The sequence below is a fragment of the Mustela erminea genome, chromosome X (genome assembly GCF_009829155.1).
Source record: "Mustela erminea isolate mMusErm1 chromosome X, mMusErm1.Pri, whole genome shotgun sequence".
NCBI lineage: Eukaryota > Metazoa > Chordata > Mammalia > Carnivora > Mustelidae > Mustela > Mustela erminea.
In genome coordinates, this window is record NC_045635.1 from 87,953,544 (window position 1) to 87,978,558 (window position 25,015).

Sequence of the window (25,015 nt, forward strand, 5' to 3'; positions counted from 1 at the left end):
TCTCTCTCTTTCTTTTTCATCCCCTTATGTTCATATGGTTTTTTTTTCTTAAATTTCACAAAGGAGTGAAATCATATGTTTATCTTTCTCTGACTGAATTATTTCACTTAGCATAATACTCTCTAGCTCCAACTACATCATTGCAAATGGCAAGATTTCATTATTTTTGGTGGTTGAGTAATATTCCTGTGTGTGTGTGTGTGTGTGTGTGTGTGTGTGTGTGTGTGTGTGTGTTTATACCTCTTATTCTTTATCCATTCCTTGGTCAATGGACACTTGGGCTATATCCACAATTTGGCTATTGATAATGCTGCTGTAAACATTGAGGTGCATGTAGCCCCTTGTGTTTATATTCTTTGGGTAAATACCTAGTAGTGCCTTTTCTGGATTATAGGGTAGTTCTAGTTTTAACTTTTTATGGACCTCCATACTATTTTCTAGAGTGGTTGTACCAGACTGCATTCCCACCAACAGTAATAAGAGGGTTCCCCTTTCACCAAATCCTCACCAACATCTGATATTTCCTGTGTTGTTAATTTTAGCCATTCTGACAGGTTTGAGGTGGTATCTTATTGTAGTTTGATTTGTATTTCCCTGATGATGAGTGACGTTGAGTATCTTTTCATGTGTCTATTAGCTATCTGTACGACCTTTGATAATGTCTTAACTTTGATAGATTTTTTTTCAGTCCTTTACTCTAGAAGAATTATAACCATATTAGTAGGGCTCTGACAATATTTTTCCTCAAGCCAGTGTGAATCATAAATGAAACAGAATAAATAAATGGGAGGGAAGAAATTCAAAGTAAATGCCAACCTCTGACTTGCAATTTCATAGATTTTGCTTACTGCATGTTTGAACAGAAGACAGAATTTTAAATTAAAAATAGAGCAGTGTAGCAAACATTATAGCTATATGATTGAATAACTTAGAAAAAAATATGTTACTATCAAAGTTACTGTATTGTGTCAGATAACAAGAAAGCAGAGTTTACTGCATTATCATTTCAGTCCATCAACTACCCAGAGATCTAATTAATGTCTAATAATTCATTTTTATAATTCATGGTTTTGTATTTTGAAAAATAAAAAAATTGCAGTCAAAATGGACTGTATTTTCCCCTCCCTCTATGATTCCTCTTTGAGAGTAAATGCAATTCCTAAATCTGCCACAAGTCTTTATTTAGAGAGCTGGTAAAGGACAGAATAGAAAAATGAAAGCAGAAACACTTGTCTTTTCTCCTTATATCTTTGAAATACAAATAGTCTCCAAGTAAAAGGAAAACAGTGAAGTGCTCTCCATTATATTACTTGGCTACATTTTTCCTATGTCTCAGGTTATGGGGAAAACTCCCACAGTGGTTTGAAGTATATTATAATTTACCTTAATCTTCTATTTCAGCCCTTTCATTCAATCTTTTTAACGGTGTTTATATTTGAATGAATAGAGCCAGCAGACAAAGAACAGAATGTAGGAATTTAGATACATAAAAGTAGGAATTACTTTCACAGGTACTTTGCAATGTAAGTTTTTTAATATATGCATGAACAGACTCACCCAATTTAAAAATAATTTCCATATAAGTACTGTAAAAGCATTAAACCTTTAGTTATAATTAAGAATGAGGAATCAACTGAATTGAATTCTTCATATTCACTAGACATCCTTTATGTTTAATGGTAATTTTCAAAAAGGCTGACTGATTTTTATAAAGTTTAGGATTCCGCTAAAGGGTGGTGAGATATTTATAAAGTTCTCCTTTTGAGATGCCACGCCAGGCACCAGCCAGTAGAAATATTGCCAGAAGTTATTGTCTTCTACATTTTAATGTTTTTCAGAGAAATTTGTTTTATTGGTAGAGTTCATCGTTACACAGTATGAGGTTAACATTAGCCTAAAGTGATATGTCATCTTTGCACCTACCAGCACACTGTAATTGCAAAAGTGCTAATATAAATTCAATTATAAAAATATAATCTGAACTAATATAGCACCTTTCTTTTTATATGCAAACAGGAGTTAATTTGCTGTTGGGAACCCGATCTAATCTGTATCTGATGGACAGAAGTGGAAAGGCAGACATCATTAAACTGATAAAGCGAAGACCATTCCGTCAGATTCAAGTTGTAGAGCCACTCAATTTGCTGATTACCATCTCAGGTTTGTTTAAGAACTAAAATTAGCTAAGTAATTATGTAGATTAATTAGGTTCCAAACTAGGCTAAAGACTTTCTTAGGTAAAAGTATTCATAGGAAAGCACTTTAAATATAACCTTAAAATGGGACACCAAACTTCCCTACTTATGTTTTCTTATCTATTTATAGTTTATTTTTTTATTATGTTCAGTTAACCACTGTATAGTACATCATTAGTTTTTGAGGTAGTGTTAAAAGATTCTTAAGTTACCCATAACACCCATCGCTCATTGTAACACGTGCCCTCTTTAATACCCATAACCCTACTACCCCTTCCCTCAACACCCTCCCCCTCTGAAACCCTCAGTTTTTTTCCTGGGGTCCATAGTCTCTCATGGTTCATCTCCTTCTCTGATTTTTCCCCCTTCAGATTTCCCGCCTTTCCCCTATGGTCTTCCACACTAATGCTTATATTCCACATATGAGTGAAACCATATGATAATTATCTTACTTTGCTTAACTTACTTCACTTAGCATAACCCCCTCCAGTTCCACCCATGTCGATACAAACGGTGGGTATTCATCCATTCCGATTGCTGAGTAATATTACATTGTATATACAAACCACATCTTTACCCATTCATCTGTTGAAAGATATCTCGGCTCCTTCCACAGTTTGGCTGTTGTGGCCATTGCTGCTATGCACATTGGGTGCATGTGCCCCTTCTTTTCACTACATTTGTATCTTTGGAGTAAATACATTGTAGTACAATTGCTGGGTCATTCTATTTACAGTTTAAACTAACTTCTCACACTTCTTTGGTGTCTGGATATTTGATTGTGATGCACCTCACCTAGGTTATTTGATAAGAGAAAAAAACAAGTCATTTACATCTTTCAGGTCTTTTCTGAGTATCCACTTGCAATTTTACAACTCACAATTTCACCCACCCATGTGCAGATGACCACATCCATCATATACTTTCTTGTAATGTTTTAGAAACAACAAAGAACAAAGTAGACAATAATTGGACAAAAATGAAACTCTGTTGTCCCTGACAGCACCATATCATGAGTATCTACAGACAGGATTAGTAACGAGAATGGATACCCTAAGACCTCCACCTTCCTCCCACATAGTAATTGAACTTCTTAGTTTTGGTCAGCCAGAACCTGAATCTCTGAATACGAGAGAGCAAATAAACAGATGTTAGTAATAATTGTCATTAGTAAACATTACCTGGTATTAGAAAACATAAGTACTGAAGTCAACTATAGGCAAAAGACAACTGACAAAAGGATAGAAAAGTTAAAAAAAAATGGTTTAACTGTAGAATAAAATGATGCTAATTTAAAGTTATTTATATGTGTTTGTGTGTTTCCTGTCTATACCTAATAGCTATATGGCACATTAATTAATGATTACGTATATACCTAAAAATTATTAACTTTGCTTTAAGTTTTGGTTAGGGGAGAAAATCCTCTATAGATTTGCTAAAGCTTCATGATTTCTTATCATGTTTCATTTTATTCATTTATAATTGTTTGAGGTACAAAAACATCTAGGTGGCTTAGAGACTGCACATCTGGATAAGATCTCTTTAATTTTTATCCAGCTTTCTCTAACCCAAAGGTGCCCTTTTTAATGATTAAATTTTTGTCAAATGTGGATTATTTTTGCATCAAATAATACTGAGAACATCAGTGTAGAAAGATACCTAATAGTTTAGAGTGCAAATTTATTCTACCACTTAAGATTAGAATGGAAATACACATAGATGTCTGAATTCTAATTTTGCTTTAAAAATGTCATGTAAAAACATATATAAAATTAATCACATAAGTAATAATCTTATTGTTGAGCCTAGAAATTTTGTAACAATAAACTGTAAAAAATGAATACAAAGTCACTACGTATAAAAACAAATGTGTAATTCGATGGCTTGTTTTTCCTAAAGGAATTGTAAGAATTTGCTGGGGTTTACAATTACGAAATTAGCAACAAAGATAAATGTGATTGAGAAAAAAATAATAAAGCTTTTATTTTTTAAGTGTGATGGAATGAAAGAGCAGAAAGAGACCTTTCTCACTAGCCCTGTATTCCTAGCAGTCAATAAATCAGACATCCGTCTCATACATACGTACTACCAAGAACAGCTTCTGGGTCTCCGAATCCCAGAGGGATCATGACTTAGATAAAAGTCAAAGTATGAATGAATGGATGGTAATTCTGTTGCTGTACCATGGCAGTCTTATCCTGTCCCAAAGAAGTATTTTACTTCTCTTCAGACAGGCACATAGGTAGCTGATAGGTATTTTGACTATCTCTTGGAAGTGAGAGGCTTAGAAAGACTTTGCTATCATATTTAAAAACTCTGAAGGGAAAAACCTAGTAGTGTAGTTTTTTCTAAAAGTGCTTTCTACTTTAATGAGAATATTTAGTTAAAGGACCAAATACATTTATTGTTTTGTTTTTCTAATATATGAAAACAATAGACTGAATAAAAACACTCCATCTTATTTATCAGGCCATAAGAACAGACTTAGGGTGTATCATTTGACCTGGCTGAGGAACAAGATTTTGAATGATGATCCAGAAAGTAAAAGAAGACAAGAGGAAATGCTAAAGACAGAGGAAGCCTGTAAAGCTATTGATAAGTTGACAGGATGTGAACACTTCAGTGTCCGTAAGTCCCATTTTATGTTTACTATAGCTATATAAAGTTTGCTTTCTTTCAGTTAGTGAAGTATATTATTGTGAGAGGCAAAGTAGATAATGAAAATAATTTGCAACTTCCTATACAAAAATGAGTGAATTTCACTGAAACAATTTCTAGGTCCCCCATGCCACCATCATAGTTGTTGAGAAAATATCGTTTAACTTAAAAAGCTATTGAAGTTTGGTTTACTTTCTCACCTTTCTCCCCTTCCCAGTCACTCTCATTGTCCAGATAAATTGATACTTCTTTCTTGCTTTATATAACTCCAACCATATAAATGTTCTTGATGCATCTTCAATAACCTGCAAGGAGATTCATATGATATTATCTTTCCTTGGAACAGTTGTAAAATAGAATTACATAATAATTCCACTTTCTTAAATTGGAAAATTTATCTTAATAGTGACCAGGAAGCTTTGCAATGAATCCGAAAGAAAATTCTTCTGTGGTCTACTGGCTCTTGCTCCCACTGTCAGTATTTATGGGTATAATTGCTATGTATTTTCTGTCTAATTAGTGTTTTTTCTTATGTTCTATCTGTTTACAACAATTCACTACAAAATGAAGTCATAGCTCCATGGTCTCAGAAACTGTCTCTCATTTGGCAACAACTAGAAAGTGGTATTATCCCATTCTATTCTGTTTCTGAAGCAAATCCCCTCTATTATCAGCCTGTGTTTTCTTTCTTCTTTCCTTTTCATTAATTATCCCTTCAGACAGAGCCACTGGCATAGGTAAGAGATAGTTGGAATCATATAATATGAGTCTTAGCAGGTTATTGTTATTCTGACTGATCATTTCCGTTTTGCATATAAGGGCTTTTCCAGAATAGATTTCTGCATCTGTGTATATAAGTAGTCCTACACCATTAAAAGGAGAAACGAGAACCCAAACAAACCAGGAATTAAATAAGTACACTACTTTCTTCTAGTTTTATGTATCACTGCTCTCCTCAAACCATATGTATTTGGTAGCCAAAGATGAAAGAGTTCCCCAGATGTTAAACAAGGAGTTTATGGGGGGTGCCTGGGTGGCTCAGTGGGTTGAGCCGCTGCTTTCGGCTCGGGTCATGGTCTCGGGATCCTGGAATCGAGACCCGCATCGGGCTCTCTGCTCAGCGGGGAGCCTGCTTTCCTCTCTCTCTCTCTCTCTGCCTCTCTGCCTGCTTGTGATCTCTCTCTGTCAAATAAATAAATAAAATCTTTAAAAAAAACACAAGGAGCTTATGTAGCAGAACTGCCTGCATCTTATTAACTTGTAAATTTTTTTAATTCAGTAAGAGTTTACAAAAATGAATTACAATAATACCTTACAAATCTGTGTTCTTGCTAAGGAGATGGACTAGTTAAAATGTGTTTTCCTGGCTGTCCCCATTCTAGCCCTCCCCACCTCTTATAACAACCAGAAACTTTTGTCTACTGGCAGGTGAAACAATAGCATCTTCATAGACAGCCATGTACTCATACTTGCATCGAGTTTTCATAGCCTTTCAAGATCCATAAAAGAATTGATTGACACCAATTACTGCCATGTATTAAAATTATAGGAAATGTTAGTTTAACAGAAAATTTCTTTGCTTGTTGGAGGTTAACTTATCATGCTTCTTTGACCGGCTTGGTGACAGTGTAAAAGAGAAAGATAAAATAACTAGAATCAGAGAGAGAGAGAGAGAATATGAATAAGAGAAGGGGGATAGAAAGAGAAGCCTTATATTTGTTCTCTGATGAAATCTGACTAGAAAGGACAGAAGCAATGTTTCTGCCAAGGAAGAAGGCTTTTGGTACAAAATATAAATCTAGCAAGTAGGCCAACCTATTCCATAGGAATCAGAAAGTCTATATGAGAGAAAGCATATACTTCTTATTCTTTTTTCTCTTTTCTTTTTAAAAAACACCTGCATTGGAATAATTTATATATCAAAAATGTACCCATTTAGAAATGTACAATCAATGGTTTTTAGTATGTTTATGGAGTTGTGTAAACCATTATCATAATCCCATATTCATTATCCCAAAAAGAACCCCCATAGCCATTAGCAATCACTTCACATTCCACCCTTCTTAATATTCACCTTATTCTCCTCACAGTCCTAAATAACCACTGATCTACTTTCCTTGGCTCCATTTTTTTTCTTTTCTGGACAGTTTATTTAAATAGAATCATATATGGTCTTTGTGATAGACTTCTGTCACTTAGTATAATGTTTTCAAGGTTCATGCATGCTATAGCCTATATCGGTACTTGCTTTTTACTGCTGAATAGTATTGCATTGCATAGATACACCTTTTGTTTGTGCTATTTTTATATATCCATTGTTTATATATATTTCCTTTCTCTTGGATAGTACTGCCACACTGTTTTTCAAAGTGGCTGTGCTATTTTCCATTGCCATAAGTATGGAGACTCCATTTACTCTTCATCCTTGCCAACATTTGTAGATGTCTGTCTTTTGATTCTAGGTATCTAAGTGAGTGTGAAGTGGCATCTTATTGTAGTATTGATTTATATTTCCCTGATAGCTAATGTTGTCAACTATGTATGTATGCATGTATGTGTCTTGTACCTATCTATATATCTATCTATCATATTTTTGGTATTTTGTTGTAAGCATTCTATATATTCTGGATCCTAGGAGCTTATCAGATATATGATTTTCAGATATTTTCTCCCATTTCATAGGTTGTCTTTTCATTTTCTTGACAATGTCGTTTGATACCCCCAAATTTTAGTTTGGATGAAACCCTATTTAGATTTTTTTTTCTCTTGCTGCTTATGCTTTTCGTGTCAAATATAAAAATCCATTGCCATGAATATCTATCCCTATATATGCCATGAATATCTACCCCTATATATGCTTTTCAGAGTTTTATAGTTTTAGATCTTTGACCCGTAGGTCTTTGACCCTTCTGAATTAGTTGCCGTATATGGTGTGAGGTGAGAGGTTCAACTTATTCTTTTGTATGTGAATATTCAGTTGTCCCAGTGCCATTTGTTGAAAAGAGTATTCTTTCCCAACTGAATGATCGGGATACCCACTGACCATAAATGTATGGGTTTATTTGCAAACTCCCAGTTTTAGTCTCTTGATCTATGTATTTATCCTTATCTCAGGACAACACTCTTTTGATTGTTCTAGGTTGTAGTAAATTTTGAATTTGGGAAGTATGAGTCATCCAACTTTGTTTTTCTTTTTTCACAATTATTTTGGCTATTTGGGGCCTATTCCAATTCCATGTGAATTTTAGGATCAACATTTCCCTTTCTGCATAAGAGGCCATTGGATTTTAATAGCAATTTCATTGAATCCATAAACCATTTCGGGTAATACTCTCCCGTTTTTGAAATACTGACATTTTTCTTATTTTATTTATTTAGTGACTTAAAGCAAAAGTGATTTATTTTTTTCTCCCAAGTCTTTGAGCTGACCAGGGCTCAGCTGAATTTTTTAAATATAGTTGATACCTAATGTTACATTAGTTTCAAGTGTAAAACATAGTACTTCAAATTCTGTGTTTTATGCTATGTTCATCACAAGTGTAGTTAACATCTGTCGCCATACAACATTATTATAATATCATTTATCGTATTCCCTATGTTGTACCTTTCATTTCCATGATTTATTCATTCCCTAACTGGAGACTTATATTTCCCACTCCCCTTCACCCATTTTGCCCATCCTCCACATGCTTTCCTTCTGGTAACTATCAGTTTGATCTCTGTATTTATAGGTCTGATTCTTTTGTTTGTTTATTCATTTTGCTTTTTAGATTACACATGAAGTCATAAGTATAAGTCTTTCTCAGTGTGACTTATTTCACTTAGCAGAATACCCACTAGGTGGGGCACCTGGGTGACTCAATGGTTAAAGACTTTGCCTTCAGCTCAGGTCATAATCCCAGGGTCCTGGGATCGAGCCCAGCATTGGGCTCTCTGCTTAGCAGGAAGCCTGCTTCCTCCTCTCTCTGCCTTCCTCTCTGCCTACTTGTGGTCTCTGTCTGTCAAATAAATAAATAAAATCTTAAAAAAAGAAGAATACCCTCTAGGTTCATCCATGTATTGGCCTCTTAACAATGTTAAGTCTACCCATCCATTAACAGAGGAAATCTTTCCATTAATTTAAGTCTTCTTTAATTCCCTTCAACAACGTTCTATGGTTTTCAGTGTATAGAGTGCTCTTAAAGGCTAATACATACACTTCATAAGACTAGATAGTTTTGTCACCTTTTGGGGGGCATCAAATTGAAAGTAAATAGCTTTTCTAAAAATATATGATCTGCACTCTTATGTTGTAGTTATATTTTTCATGACTAACACAAATACTACAGTGTTCTTGTTAACTCTGTGGCATTGTTACTTCTCTGTATTTTATCATTGTAGTTCAGCATGAAGAAACAACATATATTGCAATTGCTTTGAAACCATCAATTCACCTTTATGCTTGGGCACCAAAGTCCTTCGATGAAAGCACAGCCATTAAAGTAAGTGGTCTCCTTCTTCTTTGGATCATATGGTTTTCTTTTGAGAAATTGTAAACAGAGAAGTATTTTGAAATATAGTAGCAAAAATGTATACCATTATTCTACAGTTAATGTAATGTGACTATACCATGTCAATAATTATCATTTAACCCTTTATTAGATAATTCACAGGCACCACAGCAAGGAAGAATGTGAGGGAAATCCTTGATCCCTCCCCTACCAGCTTCTCACTCCCAATTCCCGTAGTCAACGTGAAGACCTTCTCTTCTAGAGCCCCAAACACAGCCTTTTGGTGCCACCCCAATGACTTCAAGCTAGAAAGTCCCTGTTCTCTCTTAGTGGGGGGTGGAGAGCAGAGGGAAGGTAAGGAAAGGTGTGGCAATGGTAGAAGGGGGATCCCCATTGGAAGAGGAATGAGGGAAGAGGAAGACTTTGCTCTAATTACCAGGGCTACAATAGATGGGGGTGGGGAGGAAAGGGAAGGGCGGGTCTATATTTCTTCCAAGCTGGAACTCTAAACACATTTCTCTCCAGAACTATTACAAGGAATGGTATTACAAGGAATGGTGGTTAGGCTTATTTGGATTACCGGTAATATTTCCACCTTTATTATGGTTTAACTGAACTTCTGTGGATCAGCCTCTTAAGGTAACCAGTTGGTGTCCCTAACAGTTAAGTTGCTAATGACTTTTTAATCTCATCTCATAAGCTGGGGATTCTTTTTATCTTTATTATTTTTAATTATACTCCAGAATTCTATGTCAATAGGATTATTTTGTGTTTATTCCATAACAGTGAGGACTGATTAATGAACTGGGAGCATTATATAGAGTCCAGACCCCCTAATCTGGAGTGTACATCAAAATAATCTGGAGCATTTGTTAAAAGTTTAGATGTCAGACCCAACCTCAGGCTGAATTAGTAGGTCTGGAGTGTGGTCTGGGAATCTATATTTTTAGCAAATGTTCCAGTTGGCTTTGAACTAGTTGGTCCATGGACAAGTTTTTACAAAGCACTGATTAAGGACACGTCACGATAGACTCCAGCAAGGTATTTGTGATATATTTTTGTATCTTAGATCAAGGTCTGCTTACATGCTATATTTTGCAGCCAAAACATCACATGTATGCAATAAAGATGGACTAATTTTTATGACTACCCCCTATGTCTATTTGTACAATAAATATGTTCATTTGTAAATAGCACAGACTATAATATACACAGTCTGTGTCTGACACAAATTATATCTCTGATCTGATCTCCCTAAATTGGGCCTTGGGTCAGCTCTCCGTATTTGGATATGGGTTTGTTCTTGGCTGTCTGCTGATTGGTCAAAGCTGCCTGATATGGAGCTGGAAAATATAGAAGATAAGTACCAACAGTCTGTCTAGATTGATATACAGTTTCTGGTCTAAGTCCTCCCTCCAGTTCTTGAATCTCACCTCATGGCTACAATATGGTGAAACCTGGGATGTCCAGTCCTCTACTGTGACGTGAACTTGGCAATGAATCCTGTTTGGCTTTTTGTTTCTTTGGACTAGGAACCATAGGAGCCTAGAGTACATCCAGTCTATGGTAGGTTAACATGTCTGGCCTTTTTCATTCCCTACCAAGTATGCGTTGATCAATCAGCAGACTCTGAAGGAGACTACATGTCCTATGAAGCCTATATACGAATACTGGCAAAAATACAGGCAGCTGATCCAGCGAACCGGTTTAAGAGACCAGATGAGCTCCTTCATTTGCTGAAGCTCAAGGCAAGGAATTTAAAGACAACAAACAGAGTGATGAGCCATACAAGGTTCTTATGATCATTGGAGATCTGGCCTCTGAAGAGAAACTCAAAATTTAGAACCTGAATATAATTATGTTCTTTTTTTTAAGACTGTATTTATTTATTTGACAGAGAGAGACACAACAAGAGAGGGAACACAAGCAGGGGGAGTGGGAGAGGGAGAAGCAGGCTCCCCACTGAGCAAGGAGCCTGATGTGGGCCTCAATCCCAGGATCCTGGGATCATGACCTGAGCCAAAGGCAGATGCTTAACAACTGAGCCACCCAAGCACCCTATAGAACCTGAATATAATTATGTTCTTGTGGTAGTAACAGACCTAAGAAAAAGTTATAATACATAGTCTAAATATATTGTGTAATTTAAAGAATCAACCAGGGTTTTATAAACCTGTTAAACAAAAGAGCAGGGGGAAGTTTTGCCTTAGTCAGAGTGTCATTTTTGGCCTTTTGGCCATATTTGGTTTTATATCTACAGGTGTTTCCAACAGCTGGTCATAAGCCAGTGACAGTTGACCTGGCTATTGGTACTGAAAAAAGACTAAAGATTTTCTTCAGCTCAGCAGATGGATATCACATCATTGATGCAGAATCTGAGGTTATGTCTGATGTGACTCTGCCAAATAACGTAAGATTCCTAGAAATTATTGTACACCATGATTTGAGTTTTTCCTATTGTCAAAAGTCTTAAAGGTTTAAATGTATTATTATTAATATCTGTACTGGAACTGAAACCTAAAAGGTAAGTATAGAGTGTCAGAAAGTAGTAAGGGATAAGCAGAAATGACTGATGGTTTCTTAGTCCACACGGCTGAGTCTATTCTTCAGATAGATTTTGTTTGTCTGGCACAGTATTTTTGTTTGTTTTTAAATGAATTGAGTCTACACCTAAAAATCTGGACTTCCGTTGATGAAACAAAAGAGCTGATAACATCTGACTGTTATTACTATCTGGCCATTATCAACTGGAAATGATTCATGCCTGCCCCCTTTTATTTAATTTTTTTTTATGCCTGCCCTCTTTTGGATGGACTATATACTACCCATTGCGTATCCATTCACCTTTATTTATTTATAATAACCAGTCTTAGATGAGTGGGTTTGCAATCTTTCCTTTCAGTCTTTCTGCACCCTATAATACATAAACAGATTTTTTAAAAATTACACCAGTATTGCAGCATTATCATCCTCCTTTATCCATATTGTAGAACTTTAACCATGATATATAGCAAATTATCATAAAGTGTTCTCTTATAGTATCAATTATGGTTAGACTTTCTGATCAAGGGATTCAGCATTTTAAAAGCTAATGCACTTCAGCTTTTAACTCTTAAATGATTATAAATAATAACTCTATGGCACAATATCTAAAATATGGATAATTATAAAAATAGTATATATATCATTTATATAGAGTTCAAACATAATACCCCATATACACATGCACCATACAAAATATAATTCTACTGTGTCTCAGATTTGATGGTAGCAATGATGTTTGTTTTATGGAAAATGATGTTTAAAAGAAAGGGCTGAACCAACAAACCCCTCTTCATCCTTTTTTAATTCCCCAGTTTGTTGACAACTAAAATTTCAGGAGTTTAGCATTATATAAAGTTAAGAAGAAAACTTTTAAGTACTTTAAATCACTGTAGTAATGTGATATTTTGCATAGCTGTCAGATTGTCTCATAAATCTCTAACAAATTCCATAGAGCAATTGTCAAACAATTAGTGGAAACATTAAAAAATTTTTGGTCATATTAACAATACAATTAACTCATAATTCAGTTGTCATCTATGAGCATATAGAAATCACCCTGTTTATAATGTAGAAAATGTTTAACTGAGCCCAGCCAAAGCCGCTTAGATATGAGCTCAGATTAATATTAATATAAATATTATAGTACTTTTCAGTTGGAGTGTTTCATAGTTTCCTGCATCTTGTTTTTTTAATGTAATGGCCAATAACCTTTGTTTTGAAGCTAGTTCCATATTAAACATTGCAATATCGGTCCAAGTTTATACTTATTTGAAACATCACTCAAGAAGATTGCACTCTGTGTTCCACTTGATTACCAAGCAAGGAGAATTATTTCCTTTTGTAGCAATCAGTTCATTATCACAGAAGCAAGAATGAGAGGTTGGTTTTTTAAAAAAATATATTTTCTGACCTAATTAGGATAACTTAAATATATTCAAAAATAATATTTTTAGCTAAATGCCCTAGTGTCCTGACCCATTAAAAGAGAAAGAACTCTAATAAAAGGGAGGGAAGTGTCTTCTGAAACAGAATGTACTAAAAATTATATTTTTGAAAGAGTGCCAGATTACAAAACCTGTAATGTTATAAGGGAGCCAACCTATAATGCTACAAGGGAGCCATGCGTGCTAAAGAATATCTGGTTACTGCTGGAATCATCTGAGAAACAAGGAATTACCTCTGGGGCTTTCTGGATTTGCAGCAGTCCAGCTTTATTCTAAACAGATTCTTTTTGAGGCAATCTTTTTCTTGCAATTTCTTTTTCTCTCTTCCTTCGTCTCTTTTCTGATTCAATTGCTCATGCAAGTGCCCAGGGAACGGATTAAAATTGCTTTTTGCCTCTGGATCCCCATTTTAGTTTTAAGGATTGTTGTTGCTGAGACATGGCCTCAAGCACTTGGCGTGAGTACGCTGGGTTTGGCAAGTATAGTTTCTGACCTTTTTTTCTTTAACTTGCTAATTTAGAGAAATAATAAAGGAATGTAATTGTTAATTTCTCAGGGAAATACTATTGATATGGCAATTTCTGTAGCTTAAGTAAATTTTGTCACATTGTTTTATACATCATAAAATTTACAAATTCTTATATATTTCTTAGTATTTGATATTATGTTACCTAATACAGCTCTGTATTTATATATTGAAGACATTTAGTGATTTATAAATTAGATTAAAAAGCCTGCATTTTTGTGAAGGGAGAATGACTGTTATATTTCAAGTAATGATAAATATTTTAAAGTTGCCCCTTATAAACATTTTAAGCTCAAGCTATTTTTTTTAAGATTTTATTTATTTATTTGACAGAGAGAGAGAAAGCACAAGTAGGCAGTCGGCAGGCAGAGGGAAAGGGAGAAGCAGGCTCCCCGCTGATCGGGGAGCCAGATATGGGACTTGATCCTAGGATCCCGGGATCATAACCTGAGAGGAAGGCAGCCGCTTAACCAACTGAGCCATCCAGGCACCCCAAGCTCAGGCTATTTTTAAGTTAATTTTCTATTTTTGATTTAAATGAATTGGGTAACCAATGCTTGTGTATTTCTTAGTTGGTTCACATATTCATTGCTGAATTATTCATTAATGTGCTGAAATGAATCTGAAGTCCCACTCTGTAACAAGTAACGTTTCTTCTATCATTACACACATTTTGTTAAATTTCAACAAATTTTTCTCTTTTGGAAATGTATCTTCTGTTTTATTCAAACAAAGTTTTCTCTTAAATATAAAGGACACTATTAATCAGTAATACCTTAATGACCTAGGAAAAGCTCTTTTCAAGTGTTGGATAACATGTTATTTAATATTAATATAGAAGTTTCTTTTCCTCCCTGCACTTCAAACTCTTTTTTGGTCTTTATTGCTCAGCCAAGCTGCTTCAGTTAAAGTAGTAGTAATAAAATGTTGGACATACAAATCTTTATGAAACATAATTCTAGCCCCTGGAAATCATTATACCACAGAATATCATCATTTTACCTGATTCCTTGGGAATTGGCATGATGCTCACTTTCAATGCTGAAGCCCTTTCTATGGAAGCAAATGAACAACTCTTCAAGAAGATCCTTGAAGTGTGGAAAGACATACCATCTTCAGTAGGTATGTACAAAAGTTTTTCTCTTTTATATGATCTCAGAGAAAGTTCTGTTTTCTGAAATACCATATTTTCTCAAGGTTAATTAATCAGCTTAATTTAGGATACTGTATACTTATGCCCTTAGTAAGGTGTGTATGTCCACCATATGTTTAACAAACTCACAAAGCTACCACAAAGAAATTTTGTCTGTCTTAGTTGTTCATGTGAAATAGTAATATAATTAAACTAGGGAAGGAATTCCTTTCCACAATAATTTGTAATTTTATTTTAACTCCCTTTGCTTACACATTTTATGCAGATGTTGGAAATGCTCCTCACCCTGATCTTTGGGGTTTATCTTTATCTTAGGAGACTGCCAAATAATCATAAAAGAAGAGCAGAATATTTCTATTTCACATAGTAAATAGTGTTTTATTTAGAGAGTGATAATCCTGTGAAGAATCAAATACAAACTAAGTACGTGACATTTTGGTTGTCACTAGGATTTCATCATTCTTCATTTACAAAAGAGATAAATATGACCGTCTGGAATAGCTATTAGGTACTATCCAGATGGCAACATAAAGAAATAAAGAAAACTGCCTTTCATCTTCATCATGCCAGGACATTTTTTTTCCTTCTTGATGAATGCAGGACTGCTGATCTTGAAAAGATGAATAACTTGAGACCTTGTGTATGTCTCTGAGGCTTGGTAACTATAAAGGTGATCTTAGACAAAGAGTAGAATGCATATGAAGAGTACAATTATTAGGGAGAGTAGAATGATTTGATGGAGGACAAATGTTCCTGAAAAGAAGAGGGGATTAATGAAGCAAAAAAGAAAAAGGGGGAAAGAAAAGTAAAGGGAAGGAAAGAGAAATAGAGGGAAAGGCAGTTTGTTTCTTAAGGACCCAAAAGCTTTTGAAATCTTTATGAAATGGCTAAATGTGTTCCCCAGGCAGCTTTAAAGACCAGTTTGAAATGCTTTTTAATGAACACTTTGTCATGAGATGATGACACTTTACATTGCATCTGCAGAATCCTTTCTTTTTGCACTTACAGTGTTAACAATGTCCTGAAAACCTCCTCCAATTTCTTCAAACAGGGAAGAACTCCCAAGGGCTTAAAACCATTTTAAAATAAAAACCATTTTATTTTATATAAAGTAAAAACCATTTTATATAAGCTTATAATAAATGGTTATAACTGACAGAAAAAGAAACTGAAGATAACAAATCTTGTTCTAACCGTTACAGTGGTATTTTGTGATCAGTATGTTAATCAGAAATAATTGAAATAAAGAAATTCAGTTCAAATGGGAAACTGAGCAAACCTCTATGTTTATGCCACTAGACACTCATAGGAATCAAAGAGGTCTTAAAATGTCATCTGGTAAGCCTTGTCTTTAGGCAGAACAATTTCTGACCTAAAGGATTTGAAACACATCTCTCTCTATGTAAATAAATTATAGCACTATAAGAATGTGATATTTTGGTTTGTGTATTAAGGATATTTTGAGAATATACTAAGGACTGTAGTATAAAATTTATATTAAGGAAATCAATTTCCCTTTCTGTCTAAAAACAACTGCTTTGCTATTTAAAACTAACCTAGATCCAGATTTCCCCAATCTAAAATTTATATTTCTTGAGATATAATAGATATTTTCAATAATAAGATCATTGCTTTGTAATTTCAAACAAATATATAGAAGCATAGCAATCACAGCAGGTGTCACTAAGCATTCTCATTCCAAATCATTGGATCCCACTTCATAAGCAAGCTAACTCAGTCGCTAGATTAAATGGCAAATTAATGTTTTTCAGAATTAAAGTAGAAATTATGTGTTGTCATATGAACAGTGTGTTTGGACTCAGCAGGTATTAAATTTATAATTTTTTGCTCTGTGTGGTTGTTGACAAAATACCAATTTTAATGAACTATTCACATAGGTGATAAAAATAAGTGAAACCATATGTTAATTGACTTTCTTTGTTTGACTTACTTCACTCAGCATAATCTCCTCCAATCCCATCCATGTTGATGGAAAATTTGGGGGAATGGGTGAGCCTGGTGATGAATATTATCCAAGGAGGGCATGGATTGCATGGAGCACTGGGTGTTATATGCAAAGAAGGAACCACAGAACTCTACATCAAGAACGATGTACTGTGTGGTGACTAACATAACACAATAAAAAATATTGATATTATTTTAAATACAAGATTGAATTTATTTATGGAAATTTACTTTCCTATGAGGTATAGGAAAAAAAATCAACTTAAATGCTAAGCATTTAATGATAATACTGCTCCCTGTGTCAGAAAATACCTCACAGAATCAGCGGAGTATGTGGTTATTTACATAATTAGGTTTTCTACTTTAAGGCAATTGTCATTTTTTTTTAATTGAAGCGTAGTTGACATACAATGGTATATTAGTTTCAAATACACAACATGGTGATTTTATAATTCTATGCACTATTCAGTGTTCACCATGATAAGTGTAGTCACAATCTGTCAACATCCATTTGTCATAATCTTTATTGTTACCACATAGGTGACACAAGGTCCAAAAGTTAAAACCTTAATAAAATTTCCCGAGTCAGACTCAGCCTAAACAGTATCAAATTAGGTTTAGTTATGCTTATAATGTGGTCATTCATTGACTTGAATTAGAGTTGCTAAAGTCATTATCTGAACTAGTCATTTTTAACAGTTTTAATTTTGAAGTTAGTAGGGTTTTTATGTATGTCACTTGACCACAAATAAAAGCCCTTATGAAATGCTTTACCTCAACTAAACTGGAAAATAAATGGCTGTTAGTGGATTTTACTTTCTACAGACAGGGTAAAATTAATGGTTATCTTTTCCTGTGGTGTTAGGGAATAGGAATATAAAAACACATTAAGATCCAGTTATTCACTGTTGGTCACAATTTTAACAGTGGATAGCTTGCTTGAATACCACTGCTGAAAAGCATAATGGTCAAATGATTAACTATAGAAGGAGGAAAATCAGAATGTGTTTACCTGCACTGTAATAATGAGTATCTTAATAATCAAATGTTGACTGTGGTTATAATTTGCTATTACTAATAGAAAAAATTGTATTTTTCTGATTTTTACATTTTTCCTGTAGCTGTTGAGTGTACACAGCGAACCACAGGATGGGGCCAAAGGGCCATTGAAGTCCGCTCTTTGCAGTCAAGAGTTCTGGAAAGTGAACTGAAGCGCAGATCAATTAAGAAACTGAGATTTCTGTGTACCCGAGGTGATAAGGTATTGTTTATATCTTCCAGTTAAAGCAAAAATAAAGCAGGCAATGAAAATTAAGTAAGAAAATCCTTTTCCTAAAAAAAAAAAGAAAGAAAATCCTTTTCCTTCTGGCCATAAATATATTTGTGGTATAATTCCCAAATTGGCAAACTATTGATAAAAACAAGTTTTCATTTTGCAGTAGAATATCCCATTTTACAGGAAAGAAAAATAAATTGAAATTTGTCAATTATTTGTGTAATGTGATCAGTTTCAACAATCAATTTAGATAGTTTCAATGGAAATATGCTTTGTATGAGATCATTACAGTCTCTACATACAATGAGAAATAATAGCATGAAAAAATAATGCTAATAAAACTAGGAAACATCCACATTTTGAAATGATTGCGGAGGATTCAAACTAACACCAAAACAAGCAAGGTAAAGCATTGTGCATGAAGAAAAGTGCTCGTTTGCAGTATGAAGGAATATAATGGGAAGAACCAGTGTTCAAGGTCAGATAGACTTAGCAGGCAGTCCCAACTCTGTCACCTAGCGAGGTGTAAGAACCTGGAAATTTGATTAATCTTCTTGAGTTATAGTTCCTTCATCTCCAAAATGAAAATATTAAGAACTCCTCTGGTAATAATTTTGAAAATTAATGATAATGTATACATAGTAAGTGTCTCACAGATTGCCTGGCACATAAAATGTGTTAAGTCAAGGGTAGCTAGTGTTATCATTGCTATCATCATCAGTATCAAAACCCTTCCAAGTATATTCATTGTGGATGTGGAAAACCTTACTCCTAAAAAGAAGACCTCTGTTTGCTATTTATGTTCATGCTCTGTTTTAATTTTCTTTAAGGCACAGACCATATTCATAAGACATGTTCCTCTCTAAGCTGGTTAGTTTAACTAAATATCATTCTATTGATGTCAGCCCATTTCACTGAAATAGAAAATCTCTCACCAAGTAGAAAATTTCAGTGGCCTCTTAAATACCAGCAACAATGGTAAACAACATCAAATAATTTAATCATTTCCTTATACTAAAAGAAAAAGTAAAGTCAACTTGAGTAAAATTAGATTTTTTAAAACCAAATGGAATCCTTAAACAAAACTAATCAAGAATGTCCGCAGATGAGTGCCACACCAAAACTTAATTTTATTTAAACCATATGAAGTACCATTCAATAGAATATGGTATGATTGTTTTTTAATGTATAATTTAGATTTCATCCAATTTAAAGTCTTGTTCTTTCAGTAAATCCTGTTCAGTAAACAGTATGGCTTAATATTTTAATTTGTTAATGTGGAGTAATTGAAATTATAGTTCTATCTGTCATGTATCAGGTTACAAGATATTAAAATATTTACCGATGGTGTCTTTTTTTCTCTTTTTAAAGCTATTCTTTACCTCTATCCTGCGTAATCGCCACAGCCGGGTTTACTTCATGACCCTTGGAAAACTTGAAGAGCTCCAAAGCAATTATGGTGTTTAAAAGGTTCCAATGATATATTACAACATTTACAAACATCATAAATATACAATTTACATCTTAAAATTTCTGAGATTAAATAAACATTCAGTTTTATTGTTAGGGAAAAATTAAATCATATACTTTACTTTTAATGTAGCACAAAATAGTTCTAATGAGAAATGCATCTTTATATATAAAATTAACTATAGCAAGCTCTATGTACTCCATTGGTGTACGATATCTTTTGCACAAACTTTGTAACTTTTGTTACTGTGAATTCAAATATTACTCTTTGGACAGTTTGGACAGTATCTACATTCAGATTTTTCTACATGGAGTAAAGAAACTTGTAAAGACTTAGGTTCCAAATAGCTTTCAAAATAACTGGCCCTGAGTGAGGTTTTTCAGAAAAAAATAAAAATGACCACAAACAATATGCACATTTGTAAAGTCATATAAAGAACAAAAAAAAGTAACTTTCATCAAATTTAGAGTAGTGAAAACCATGCTAATCCATCACCCAATATGTTATAGATGCCATAGATAGGTGGTGACTGCTACCTGGTGAAAAGCATAATTTCTGCAATATCCATCCTCAATACCATGGTTAGTTCTGGGGCAATAGAGAAGCAACAGAACTACCGCAAAGTATACCTCAGTATAATTCCTCTAGTTCTGCTTCATAAGTATGAAGGCAGGCTAGTGGGATAATAATTTTCAAACTACCTGGTTAACCAAAATACAAAAGCAGCTGACTGTGTGTGATTTCAAGATAGCACATTATTTCTTGACACCTTGGTGCCAAGAATGACGATTTGGATTTTCCTAACAACTTATGTCAAGAGTGTAGTCTCTCAAATGAGAATTTAGGAGAACCTAAATCCATGAAAGAAAGAAATAAATGTGATTCACATTTCTGTTACTGTGACACAATAATGTGATCCTAAAACTGGCTTATCCTTGAGTGTTTACAACTCGAATGATTTTTTAAATGCAGTAGTTTAAAGAAAAAACAAAACATTTATGTCAAATTATTTCCTTAGCAGTAGTATTCATTACTATAAATTTGTACACCAATAAGCCATGGGGAACTTTGTGCAAGTACCTCATTGCTGAGCAAATGGAGCTTGCTATGTTTGAATTTCAAAAAATTTTCTCATTTAAGTAGTGTGTAGAATCAAGTTTTTTAAGAATACATTTTTTCTTCATAATATTTACTTAAAGTTAAGATTAAAAATAAGTTTTATCTTAAAGTCATATTTTTAAGGCAGTAAGTCAGCAAACTATTTTAGGAAGCCAACTCCCATTGTGCTTTGTGGCTGTTATTCTAGTAAACAGAGATCATAGTGAACTGAATCTACAGAGATGTCCCAAAGTAAACAAACAAGAAAAATTGCAGATGTGTAACTGAACTTTAAAGTATGGGGTGTTAATGAAGAAAGGAGGCTGGGCACATATCATGAAGGGAGATTGAAATCTGGAGTAGCTCAATAGAAAGGATTGAAAATATTTAAAGTGGTTCATGAGTAATGAATATTCCCAATTTTGCTGTTACTCTATCTGGATTTTTTATATTCTTTGCCAGCTGAAACAAGAAAGTGAAGAGATAATTAAATTTTATAGTCAGTGCACAATAATAGAAGAAATTACGTCTATACCTCACTTTGTAGATGAGTACATGGAAGCCCCAGCTCTTTACAGAAGCAATGAAGGGGGACTCCTGCCCAACCAATTCCCCAGCTATATGATTGAAACATGAAAGTTCTAGCAAGTTGTGAGTAGCACTGAGACAGAATACAGTTTTATTTTAGTGTACTTTAGTTTTTACACTAATGCCCTTGTCCAGAATAAAAGGCACTGTTCAAAATATTTGAAACCTAGAAAATGATATATGAGAAGAGTTGACAAGAAAAGCTCTGAGTGATTAGGTCTGTTGAAGTAAGCTAAGAGCCCCAGAGGAAATAGTAAGAAAGGATAATCATTTAGATAGTAAAATAGGAAAAGCAGAAATTATACATGGGCACATACACACATGTACACATACATACATTCATACACACAAACCATTAGAATGCATAATCTTTAATGTGTTTAGTGCTACCAGTATCTAGAGAAAATAATCACTAGGTATTTTCTGTGAAAACTACTTTAATTGAAACAGTATTCATAAAACTAGGAATAATGCCACATGCATTCAATGGGATCTTTTAAAAATCTTCAATTCTTTTTTAAAAATGTACCTATTTAAATCAATTTGTATTCAGGCTGTGCTTTAACTTTAAAAATTATTGAAATAATCTTTGAGACTGTTAATTGTTTCATTAGAAAATCTGCAATGAACCGTTGTTCAACCTCAAAAATAAACATTTTTTAAAAATTATTGAATGATATCATTATTTGAAATACTTTTGTCAATGCATCAGAATTAGGATTTGTTCAGGGACTATATATTTCTTTAAAGTATGTAATAAGGCACTGATTGGAGGATGTTAGGGGTTTTACTTGTTGTTCCATTAGGAATGCTGGCTAAGGAGGGCTATATTGATATGACTCAAATTTTTCTAGGTACAATTGTGGAATGAGAAACCAATTCATTTTTCTCAAAATGTGTGGGACTTTACAGAGACAAACAGCATTACACAGCATAGGTAAAACCCAAGGAAATTTTTATCTGGCCCCCTTCCCCTCCCATCCCAGTGTCTTGAAGTCCAGTGGAGAAGTAAGAGGAGAAAACTTACACAAAGAGAGAAGTAAAAGATTTATAGTTTTGGGGCACCTGGGTGGTTCAGTGGATTAAGCCTCTGCTTTTGGCTCAGATCATGGTCTCAGGGACCTGGGATTGAACCCCTCATGGAGCTCTCTGCTCAGCAGGGAGCCTGCATCCCCCTCTCTCTCTGCCTACCTCTCTGCCTACTTGTGATCTCTCTGTCAAATAAATAAAATCTTTTTAAAAAAAGATTGATAGTTTCTTAGCATTCAAGAAAGTGTTTAGTGCAGACTGATTTTTGAAAATGGAAAATGGATTAATTATGGCAGGTTGTCAAGGAGGTAAGAGGAATGACACTTCTTTCAGCAGATCACAGAAGCATTAGAATCATGGTCTCATGAGTATTTTATTGTCTTGGAACATTCCAGAGAAAAGTTTATCAAGCTTCCCCATTAGGGCCAGCTGGGTGTGGTGCTAATTTGTCAAGTGTGTCAAGTCATCCACGAGTTGGGTTACCTGGACATGATAAGCTCATCCAGGATTTCAGAGTCTAAATTCAAAGTGCTTCTTTGATCAAACTAACCATTCAGCTTAATACATAGTGCCCACATGGAGGACATTAGGAGAAGGAAAGGAAAAGTGAATTGAGGTAAACTGGAGAGGGAGACAAAGCATGAGAGACTATGGAGTCTGCGAAACAAACTAAGGGTTTCGAAAGGGAAGAGGTTGGGGGATGGGTATTAAGGATGGCACATATTACATGCAGCACTGGGTGTAGTGCATAAATAATAAACCTTGGAACACTGAAAAAAAATTAAAAAATATATAGTGCCCACAGGCTTCAATTATTTTAAGGGGCAGTGAGCCAGGGAATAAAAATATCATCACGGATTGGAATTAGAATGGGTAGGGGGACAACCCCAGGCTGAAATAGGGCATTATCCTAGGAACACTTTACCAAAGCATAGGGACAGAGTGGGCCATGAGTAGAAGTTACTATTAATAACTTTATCATTCTCAAATAGACCAGTGGGTTTACAGGCTCCAAGACTGCAAATCTATTAACCAAACCTTTTCCAACATTATGATTTCCAGTATAATAGCACCTTTTTATTTATAGAGACTTTGGCCATCACTTAAGAATACTCTGGCTCCTGAAGGTAATAAAGGCATTGAGTATAGCTACTCTTTAATTCCAAAAATTGAGAAGAAGGTAGCTAATGAATTAAAGGCCAAACATGTTTCAGAAAACATTGTCATATGTCATGTTTTATGTTTTTCATAACCATTTCAACTGATTAAAAATAGTTCCTGAAGGAGCAAAATTTATTCTATATAGACTTTTATTTTTAGAAGCTAGTACACACCCTACTTTGTAGATGAATACAAAATCAGGTTGGGGATTAACTTTTTCTAAATGCTTTGCCACCCTATATGTCAAATTGCCTTGTTTGGTGCTTAGCATACAGCAAAGACATAAAAACATGAGTTGAAAAGGAAAAGGGGACATTTGTTTTTGCCTTGATTGTCCTTAACTATTTTATCTATAACAGTTTAAAAGTAAAATGCACATATCCATTTGTTTTATCAATGTACCATCTGTATCTGGTGACCTATTTTGGGTAATTTCAAATGATTTCACCCTTCAAACCTGAAATGAAACAAAGAATAAGTCAAAATAAAATTTAAAGTGTTTTCTCAAGTTTTGTTTACCGTTATTTTTTGAAGTCTCATTTTTTGTTTTTTATTAAAGTATAATTCAGATACAGTGTTGTATTAGTTTCAGGTGTACAATGCAGTGGTTTAACAATTCTGTACATTAGTCAGTACTCCTCACAGTAAGTGTACTTTTTTTTTAAAAGATTTTTATTTATTTATTTGACAGAGAGAGAGAGATCACAAGTAGGCAGAGGGGGGGGGGAAGCAGGCTCCCTGCTGAGCAGAGAGCCTGATGCAGGGCTTGATCCCAGGACCCTGAGATCATGACCTGAGCCGAAGGCAGTGGCTTAATCCACTGAGACTCCCAGGTGTCCCCACAGTAAGTGTACTCTTAATCCCCTTCATAACCACCCTCAGCATTACCTTTAAAGGCAACACATGAGAGGCCACTATGCCTTTAATAATTACCCAAAGGTCATAAGTAATGACAAAGATTGTTTAATAACATAAAAACAAGCCATTTGACTGGCTGTTTTGTACAAATATTTGTTTTGAATGTAATTCTTCATAAGATTGACTCTATGTTATATCAACTTAAGGCATATTTAAGGGTCATCAAACCTTGTCAATATACTTTTTGATCTCAAAATTTTAAGTTATGTTCTCAAAGATACATATTAAATCCCAGGCATTCCCTGAATGTACATTTTGAGCATATGGAGTATATCTGACTTGCAGGTAGACAGATAGCCATTAAAATGCATGACAAATCGGACCTTTTTTCCAGAAGTTTAAAGGAAAGCATGCAACACCATGGAGTTGAGAATTGCAAGTGAAGGGAATCAGAAATGAATGCAATCAATTTCAAAGCAAATTATACTACTCACAGAACTAAAACAATCCTAAAATTAATATGGAACCACAAAAGACCCCAAATAGCCAAAGCAATCT

The 25,015-nt window shown here is 34.4% G+C and overlaps 1 protein-coding gene across 5 annotated transcripts in view; it reads left to right on the forward strand.

Moving 5' to 3' along the window:
- NRK (Nik related kinase) overlaps positions 1-20,105 on the forward strand; it is a 123,209-nt gene extending 103,104 nt beyond the window's left edge. For 2 of the 5 annotated variants that reach the window (XM_032331217.1, XM_032331219.1), the window contains exons 22-29: positions 2,017-2,160; positions 4,665-4,823; positions 9,234-9,334; positions 10,948-11,091; positions 11,604-11,753; positions 14,821-14,980; positions 18,098-18,237; positions 19,624-20,105. In XM_032331217.1, the coding sequence (XP_032187108.1) occupies positions 2,017-2,160; positions 4,665-4,823; positions 9,234-9,334; positions 10,948-11,091; positions 11,604-11,753; positions 14,821-14,980; positions 18,098-18,237; positions 19,624-19,719 (1,094 nt within the window). In that variant the 3' untranslated portion in view covers positions 19,720-20,105. The remainder of the gene's footprint in view (positions 1-2,016; positions 2,161-4,664; positions 4,824-9,233; positions 9,335-10,947; positions 11,092-11,603; positions 11,754-14,820; positions 14,981-18,097; positions 18,238-19,623) is intronic. The other 3 variants (XM_032331218.1, XM_032331220.1, XM_032331221.1) reach the window with 3 other exon arrangements.
- The last annotated feature ends 4,910 nt before the right edge of the window (positions 20,106-25,015 follow it).